The 9,408-nt window shown below is 51.2% G+C and overlaps 1 protein-coding gene across 1 annotated transcript; it reads right to left on the bottom strand.

The window, feature by feature from the left end:
- Window positions 1-4,747: 4,747 nt before the first annotated feature.
- On the bottom strand, window positions 4,748-8,740 carry LOC144162624 (uncharacterized). Its single transcript, XM_077693238.1, has one exon. The coding sequence runs from the start codon at window positions 8,255-8,257 to the stop codon at window positions 5,738-5,740; it is 2,520 nt and encodes an 839-aa protein (XP_077549364.1). The 5' UTR covers window positions 8,258-8,740; the 3' UTR covers window positions 4,748-5,737.
- Between the last annotated feature and the right edge of the window lie 668 nt (window positions 8,741-9,408).

Below are 9,408 nucleotides of genomic sequence, written 5' to 3'. Positions count from 1 at the left end.
CGCCCTTTTCTGCTCCCCTATCGGACCAGGCTCGACCCGTGACCAATGACCTCCGATGACCCCACGCGAGTTTCCCTTTCACCGCCTACCGACACCATTAGGGAGCGTAGGACGACGGGCGCGCATGTGCGCTGCACGTGAAGACAGACACAGGTACATCTTTCTCAAGGCGGTCTCGGCTGCGTTGCGATACCGACTTGCGGTGACGTTGGCTGCTCCGTAGCATTGCAAAAGGCGATCAGCTGCTGTTGTTCCAGGAGAGAAAGATGACATTAAACGGCGAGCGATATGGCTGCACTGCACCGGGAGAAAAAGCTTTGATTGTCACCGAGGAAGGATTTCCGAGTTAAGCAATCACTACTAAACTCCATTTATACTTGCCTCTGGAAGTTCTTTAGATGACGGTCAGGCTGATACTGACTTTCGGGTTAAATGAAACAAAAAAAAAAAACAGCGTGACATTTCCATCGACGCTTTCTCACACGATTTAGTAACAATGACAGCACGATCGTGTCTAGCTCGCTTGCAGTGGGTCAGGTGTTTGAAAATGCCCGCAGTAATTACTGTAAAATCTTTCCCGCTCGCAATTTTTTTCCAGTTGCAAAAATTTGCGGCGGAAGAAAATACGTTGCACCAGTGAGCTCCTTTATAATATATTCTATTCGCTTAAACTCTTTTGGTCGGTCTTTGTGTTCTGATTGTATTTTAATTTACCCCACTTTTGTGCACTTTCATGACGAATGTGGTGAATACGTGTGTACTTATTATAAGAGAGTGTAATGTTTTATAGTTGTTTATTTCTGGGTTGCTTGTTGTGAACGTACTTGTCAGTGGTGAACACGGGATTTGGGGGGGGGGGGGGGTTCATTCGCGAGTTTATTATAAGGCATTATTGTCAAGATAACGTTTCAATCGTTCCTTTCGGAACAGGGACCTCGGTAGACGTGAGCAATGCAGCATACAAAATAGCTGTTATCCAAAAAATAATTCTGAGGCATTGATAACAGGGATAACGCCGCGTACGAAAATATTAGCAATTGAGCAAGGATAATGTCCCCGTGTATGCTCTGCTGGGAACAAAATGTCATATTTTTACAACAAGGATGTCAGCATTAGTTGCCATAAAATAAGGACGATGGATAAGTCGCCAGTAAAAGCACGATGCAGAATGCGCGCGCACACGGGAACAAAAACATTTTTTTAAACTGAACGGGAAATGGGGCCACGTGAGTGTATTTATTTGTGACTTTAAAAAATTAAAACTGGGCGTATGTAGGCAATAAAATTCCCTGCCATGTAGGTTGCAGGTGCAGGTTTTTTTTTTTTTTTTCGAAACACGCCCATTAAACAGAACACCTTCGGGCAGTATACGAAAACTGTCTAGGAGTGCGTTTGTTCCAGATGTATGCGGCGCCGACTCTGCTTAGAATTGAACATTTGCATATGCAATAAACGTACTTTCCTCCCACTGAACGGTTTCAGTATGTTTTTGGTTGCATCCAAAGCGAAAATATCAACCTCGGCAGCAGAGGAACGCCGCAAGGCTCAGTGTTATCTCCCTACCTTTTCAATATGGCTCTACTGGATCTGCCCAAGAAACTAGAGGGGATAAAGGACCTGAAATTCAGTTTTTATGCTGATGATATCACGCTCTGGACAAATAAAGGCAGTGACGGAGAAATACAAGAACGACTACAACTCGCCGTAGATACGATAAACGAATTCATCTCTCCTAAGGGTCTGACCTGCTCCACGGAGAAATCAGCACTACTTATTCTCCGCCCTGCACAACGTACGCGACGGTCAATGCCCACTGATGATCCCCAGATTGAGCTGCATCACGCAGGACGAACCATACCTACTGTAAACTCAATTCGAATCCTGGGTTTAAATATCCACGCCACAGGAAGTAACACGGAAATCATAAAGGCATTGGACAAGCAAACTACACAGACCATCCGCCTTATCTCTCGCATAACCAACCGAAAAGGGGGGATGAAAGAAGAAAGCACCATAAGACTCGTCCAGGCTTTCATCATCAGCCGGATAATCTACGTCACCCCTTACCTTAATCTCAAGAAGGCGGAAAAAGAAAAAAGTCAACAATATGATTAAAAGGGCATACAAACGAGCTATTGGACTGCCAATGTCAACCCCAAACGACAGGTTCGATGCTTTGGGCCTTCACAACCGCATCGACGAGCTCATAGAGGCGCAGCAAATCTCACAATTTGAAAGGCTCTCCAAAACTCCTACGGGGCGACAAATTCTAAGAGAAGTTCGCATTCCCTATGGATCGACACAAGCCGAAGAAGTTGCAATACCCGCCACGCTACGAGAGCTTATACGCACAACTCCACTACCCTTAAACATGGATCCGACATATAATAAGGCCAGGAGAACGGCAAGAGCACAAGCTCTCACAAAACAATACGGCAACAACCCCGAAACAGTATTTGTAGACGCCGCGGACTATCCCGACAACAATGCCATGGCTGTGGTGGTAGTGGACCACAAAGGACAAACGCTCACTTCGGCGACAGTTCGCACAAAAAATACTACATCTTCAGAACAAGCAGCTATCGCTCTTGCGATCACCGCAACTCGAGCCAGATACATAATCAGCGACTCGAAGGCAGCCATACGTAGCTACAGCAAAGGGCGGATATCCCAAGTCGCCGCAAGAATGCTTCAACAGCTGCGAGCACCAAATTACCGGTCAACGAAACTTATATGGACTCCTGCACACGAAGGGTTACAGGGCAACGAACGGGCCCACACAGCTGCTTGCGAGATCGTCACCCGAGCAGCAGTTAACCCCCCTGCAGTGGCAACAGATCACTCAGAGAAATTCGACAGCGTCAACTCGTACAAAGAGATCACAAATTACTACAAATACAGCAGGTGCGAATTTCCAGCCGCCCACCACACACTCAACGCTGCGCAGGCCAAAGCATGGAGGCAACTTCAAACCAATACCTACCCGAACCCGCTGGCCTATAGTCACTTTCATCCAGAGATCTTCTCGGATAAGTGCAAGCACTGCGGCCACCGCGCAGACCTCACGCACATTATGTGGAAGTGCCAAAAAAAAAACCACGGAGCAAGACCCCTCTACCCCGCATAGATATCAACCACCTAGAGCACTGGGAAACCCTGCTGCGCAGCTCTGATCCTCTAACGCAGCTACGCCTTGTCCAGATGGCCGAAGAAGCCGCCAGGGACCAAGATCTTCTGGCTGACTAACGCGGCAAAGAGAGTCCAAGCTCTCTACTTCTGGGCGAATAAAGTTATTTCTCTCTCTCTCTCTCTCTCTTAGCAAATTGTACACACATGGCCAGGGCCGTCGCCAGGAATTTTTTTCGGGGGGTTTCAGGGGTTTGGCAAAAGGAGCACTTGGGCTTGTTTACGCGCTGCCTGGAAAAAAATTCGAAGAAAGACCTAACCCACCCCCCCCCCCCCCCCCCCCCTCCCCCTGGCTACGTCCCTGCACACAACCTACTCTGGAAGTAGGCGTGCATGTTCCAACTTTTAGTACGGTTCTGGGGTTAGAACTCTGCTGGCGCTCCTTTTAACTTTTTAACGGGCCCTTCCGCACGTATGTAAACGGAACAAAAATGTATAAATGCCAGGAAAGGAGATTGAAATAAGCCGGCATGCGAGTGCGCAGTTTGTTGCCCTCAAAACGCGGGATGATAGCTAAGGCATTGACCAAACACAAATCTGAACTGTCGCGTTTTAAGCAATCACTTCAACGCGCCGCGCATACGAAACGAAACGGTCCGGCGGCGTGCTCCGCGGGAGCCGTTCACTAATGGCGGCCGAGAGAGACGGGCGAGGAGGAAACGGCGCGGGGAAGAGAGTCTGCGCTACCTTTGAAAAATAGAGGGACCTTATGTTCTAGTGCACTGTAGCAACACGAACGAGAAACAATAAAGTGGATAGTGGATAAAATGACCCTCTTCATAGCCACGGCCGGTCTAGAGCGGTGGAGTGTACCAAGTGTACTGCAGCGGCGCGCGCCGCTCTAGCCCGGCCGTGATAGCCAAAGGAAGCCGTGTTGCAAGCCAGGTCGACTGTCACTTGCCTCACAATGTCCATGTCCATGTCAGTCAGCGTAATCACTCGTTCGCAGCTGCAGAGACAGATTTGAGGCTGTTTCGTTATCACTTCTGTATTAAAGACGATAGTTTTTCTTGGGCTACTTAAACCCAGAAATTTTGGTCTGTCTGTCTGTCTGTCTGTCTGTCTATCTGTGAATCGATTCAGCCTTCCGGCCAAAGTAAAACAATGCCTGCGCAATAGTCTTATATATTCACAGCTAAATTTACCCATCTAAGACCGGTGTAATGTTCATACTGTGAGGGGCGACGCGGGCCAGCGAGGGCCCGAGACGCGACCAAGGCACTCGAAGGCAGAAAACTAACTTTATTAGCGAGGCAAGACGCCTCGAGGAGCCTCTCAAGCTACTACCGCCACAGAACAGGGAGGATTTTAGAGAAGCAAAGGTCTAGCTTTGCCTGTAGTGCCAGAAAAAGCGTAGTGGCGGCGTCGTGAACTACCGAGTTTGCCCGCTTGATGGCGCTGTAAACACGGCTTTGTAAACATGGCGGATGCTTTTTGCACAGGCCGCTTGAGCTCCTTAATAACATGGCTGCCCTCGCACGGCGGCCGCCGGCTCGCTGCTCCACGGCCGGACTCGACTCTCCTCCTCCCGCGCGCTAAAGGAGCGTCTAGTCCGGCCGTGGCTGCTCCTGCTGGTTCCTGGCTGGCACGCTGGCCGCGTGTTTACTTGCGCCGCGCTAGTGAAGTGATGTTACGCCAGGTGACCAGATGGCCTCGACTGGCACAGACCACAGTGAGCAGCAAGTGAGAACAAATCGTTTATTGACATCCGCAAGTTTACAGAGGCCACTACATCATTTCATTTCGATCGCTGCAATTGTACGTCGCTTTCGTGACAACATTTTTTTTTTTTTTGCCATAACAACTCGTTCACTTGCGCTAAGATTTCGAACGAAGGGCACAAATGAGGTATTGACGGCGACAACGGTTTCGTTTGCACCGTCTTTCTAGCGGAGTGCATAACACTCACCTTCTGTTGGAAGAATCAAATATTCTGGCCTCGACAGCTGTCTTCCGATGCGGAATTTCCCGCATTTGTCACTCCACAAGCACTAAATTCCCGTGTTTTGCCAGTCCTCTCAACAACTGATGGACGCAAACGCACATAACAGCAATAACAGTCACGAAAACTGTGCTCCGCGCACATAGAAGCGGTGGGCCGTTGCAGCGGTTTCAATTTGAATTGGCGGCTTTGTGGTTGCGAATTCAGAAACGAGGTGGTGCACCAGTCGGCTGTTCGTAAAAAGTTGCGTACATTTTTGCTCAACGGATGTTTGATGCAGAACTTGTTAATAATATTTTTAAACAACACATTGTAAGCGAACTGTTTTGGCTGTTTGAGTCACGAAATGAATGTTTTGTATTCTATACCAAAAGTAACCTTTTACTTGCGCCGTCTGGTGGGCTTGATGGTCGAAAACAGCGCGTAGGTTGGTCACGTGGGGCGTCGATTTTTGACAGGGAACGTCCGAGCTTGGGAGGCCTGCTACCGCCGGCCGCGCGCCGCACACTCGCTCTCCTCGGCTTCGTGCTCGCTTTCGATGTGTCAGGCAGGTGTCGCCGTAGTCTGTGCGCTTGCGGCGCTGGCTTCTGATGTGTCGGGCAGGTGTCGCTAGTAGTCGGTGCGCTGGCTCACATCCGGCTCCTCTCTGTTGGACCAAGTGACCAAGTCCCTTTGGTCACGGAAGTGGCACTGCTTGCTGCCTTCACTGCGAGAGAGAATAGTCCTTGAAGCGCTTAGGGGTTCGGGCGGCTTCCGCTCCAGGGGCCCCGCTGGCAGCTTCCACTCCAGAGGCTCTGGCCGTAACTTCTGTTCCGAGGGTTCTGGTGGTGGCTTCTGCTTTCGCGGTTTGTTGGAAGGGGGAGGCGGCGGCGATGGTGGACGACGTAGCACGGAGCTGCTCATAGAAGGCTTTGCGGAGGCGGGTTCTGCGTGCGCTGGCGGTGGAAGTGAAGAGACTTTCAATGCTGCTTCCTTTTGAGAACTGTGCCCCTTGGAGGAACGCTTCTTGGAGCTTTTGTCCTTCGACTTGTCTCGGTGCTTCTGCGTTGACTTCTCTGCTCGCCTTGAATCAGTTTCTGACGATGAACTTTTGGCCTCAGACAATTTTGGCTCTGGAATTTTGGCTTCCAACTGCTTTAGTTCGGGTGGCTTGTGCTCTGCATTGTGCTCAACATCTCCTGCAGATAAAGGTTTGGCGTCACATGACTTGTTTTTCTCCTGGGGTATATCATTGTGCCGCTCCTTGTGTCTTGAACTGCTCCGGTGCGCTTTACTGCTTGATGAGGACGAGGGCTTGCGGGAACTGCCACTTGTGCTGTTGCGACTTTTGCTCAACTTGCTTTTGGACTGGCTGCGTTTCTGCTCAACTATTGGAGAAGCAGCTTGCTTGCATTCAGGAGAGGGGCTGTAGTTGTTGGGAACATCCTCTTGGCGAGATAGTGCTAACCACGGCGGCTCATCTGGTCCTGGGAGTGGCAAACACTGGAGTCCTGCTGAGCTGTGGTGTCCAGGCATATGGTGATTGAACAAGGACCCCTGGATCATAACAGCGTTCGACATCCTGGGCAACAGTCGTTCATGGCACCGAACAATCGTTCCTGTGGGTGCGTGGCGAATTTCAGTTGGCATGGGTGGCTGAAACACCAATTGTGCATGGCTTGCAGAAAACCAGTCTTCACCTAATATAAGTGGCACAGCATTATTATGGAGGGCGGCTGCTTCAACCAAGGCGGTGATAGGTCCGACAGAAACCTTCAAACATACGGCACCAGCTGGAGCCACTGTTTCTCCACCGACGACGACTAGAGGGGGTCTAGTCCAGGGCAAGAGGGGCAAAGAGCTGACCAGGCAGCGGGAAACAAGCGTCACTTTCGATCCACTGTCGGGAAATGCATCCACTTGACCAATCCCAGCAATTGTGGTGGTAACAAGGGCACACTGGACCAGTGATCCATCGAGGGTTTCCGAAGGGGTACTGTGGAGAGCTGGGGAAGAATGTGTACTAGACGTTGGAGCGGTAGCTCTAGATGGACACTTGGATGCGAGATGTCCTTTTTGGCGGCATTGGAAGCACACAGCTTCGGCCAAGTTCTGTCCAGGACGGTAGGCAGGAGCACCATGTTTAGCGGAGATGGTGTGGTATCGGAACTCTTGTTGGTCTGGTGGCAGGGCTGAAATTCGATGTGGCCGGCTCGTTCTGTCTGACACAGCCTGAGGATTCATGTACGCTGAGTTGCGGGAAGGCGACTGTAGGCTTGGAGTGGGTGGTGTGGCGTTTAGATACCCTGGGCGTGAAAATGGAATGGCCGAATGGCTCAGTGTTTGATCAAGCTGAGTGACAATGTCTATATATGCTGCGACGGTCGCTGGGCGTTGTGCTGCTATAGTAGTGGCCAGGTTCGAGTCGGCAATGCCTTGAAGGGCGTACTCTATGCGCTGAGTGTCCGAGAGAGTGACTGGGCATCCAGAGATGAGCTTCAGCTTTGCCAGAGAGTAGTTGACAAGATTCTCTTCGTGTGCTTGCACGCGACAAGTAACTGCTTGTTGCCACTGCAGCAAGGTCTGCTTGGCGCTGAATTGATCTAGGAACGCTTGCCTGAACGTTTCCCACGTCGGGCATTGACGGCCAATGACGGCTTTCCAATCAGCGGCCGCTCCACGAAGTTTGCCCATGGCGACGGCGAGTAGTGTTGAAGGCTGCCACGAAGCAAGGTTTTGAGTTCGCTCCAACTCTTCAATCCAGTGGGACGCTGAAATGCCGCCGTCCCCACTGTAAGTAGGAAGCGATGCGGACAGGTCTGGAAGAGTGGTGACTTGAACAGGGACTGCAGCGCGTTGCGACACATGAAGGAGCTGCTGAAGTAAACCTGTCAGCAACTCGGTAGTTTGTGCTGCATCGGAGCTCGGCGGAGGCGGTGCTGTATCAGGGCGCTGGGTGGACGCCGCGGAGTCTGGGGAAATGGGCGTGGCTGAGCGGTTTTGAGCGATGTCGGCGATAAGGCGGTTTATTACTTCTTCCTTCGGCCCGGTAGCGTCCAGATTTCGGCGAGCCAACTCTTCACGGAGATAATCTGCTGTAAAGCCTGCGAGGTCCTCTGGCGTAGCCTCGTTCCAATTCACGAGCGGCATGGCGGTACAAGGCAGCAAACTGGTTACGAGACGAGAGGGCGAGTAGGGCGAACGGTTTGGGCACTGTAGGCAGGTTACTTCATCGGGCGGGCAGGCGCCAACACGACAGTCGGCGAAACACAGGGCGAAGCGCGAAATGGCTCCGGCGAAGTGGGCGGTAGCACATGCACACGGAGGGAGCGCTGGGCGACGAAACTTCACGGGGCGATGCTCCAGGCAAGGTTCGGGGTCGACTGCGCCAGTTGTGAGGGGCGACGCGGGCCAGCGAGGGCCCGAGACGCGACCAAGGCACTCGAAGGCAGAAAACTAACTTTATTAGCGAGGCAAGACGCCTCGAGGAGCCTCTCAAGCTACTACCGCCGGCCGCGCGCCGCACACTCGCTCTCCTCGGCTTCGTGCTCGCTTTCGATGTGTCAGGCAGGTGTCGCCGTAGTCTGTGCGCTTGCGGCGCTGGCTTCTGATGTGTCGGGCAGGTGTCGCTAGTAGTCGGTGCGCTGGCTCACAATACTTGTCAACATTGTTGACGAACAAGACATTACGCAAATATGAGACAACAAATCAATACAGAAGTGATATTTGCAGTGTTCCTTTATAAAAAAATCATACATGCTCGATTTTTGCGAAATTAAAGGGGCCCTGAAAGGCGTTTTGAGCACAATAAATTGACTAGCGCAATCGTTAGATTGGGTCGTCAACATCATCTGTGCCAAGTATTACTCTTTTGCGCGCAGCGGAAACCTGACACTTTTGTTGCAAAGTTTGTCGTTTTTTTCTCACCCTTTCCTTCGTGTTTTTGGACGCCGCCATCTTCACATGTCTACATCATCGATTCCCAGATGTTCGTCATGAGCTAGACATCCTGATATTGGGCGGCTTTTTCACGCACTTCCGGCAACGAGATGAGTCGTCTGCTCAGCGGCGGCTCGCCGGCTGCTCTGCCAGCGGAGTGCCGGAGTGCTTGGACATTTTACAACAAACGAGACAAGTGTAAACAAACGCTTAACCGTTTGTATTGAATGCAACACGGACATAACACGACATGGATATTATCTTACTTGAGTACGTTCCAGTATCTAGTAACGTTGGTTGAAACCCCGTGGCACTTCTTTCTTGCAATCGCAGAGAACGCCCTGAGCCGAATGCCCGGGTTT

The sequence above is a fragment of the Haemaphysalis longicornis genome, unplaced genomic scaffold (assembly GCF_048455015.1).
Source record: "Haemaphysalis longicornis isolate Haplotype H1 unplaced genomic scaffold, Haemaphysalis longicornis Haplotype H1 scaffold_12, whole genome shotgun sequence".
NCBI classification, from domain to species: Eukaryota; Metazoa; Arthropoda; class Arachnida; order Ixodida; family Ixodidae; genus Haemaphysalis; species Haemaphysalis longicornis.
This window is presented reverse-complemented; position numbering and strand designations above follow the sequence as displayed.

Coding starts and splice junctions, on each gene's coding strand:
- LOC144162624 (XM_077693238.1), bottom strand. CDS start 8,257: ATGCCGCTCGTGAATTGGAACGAGGCTACGCCAGAGGACCTCGCAGGC.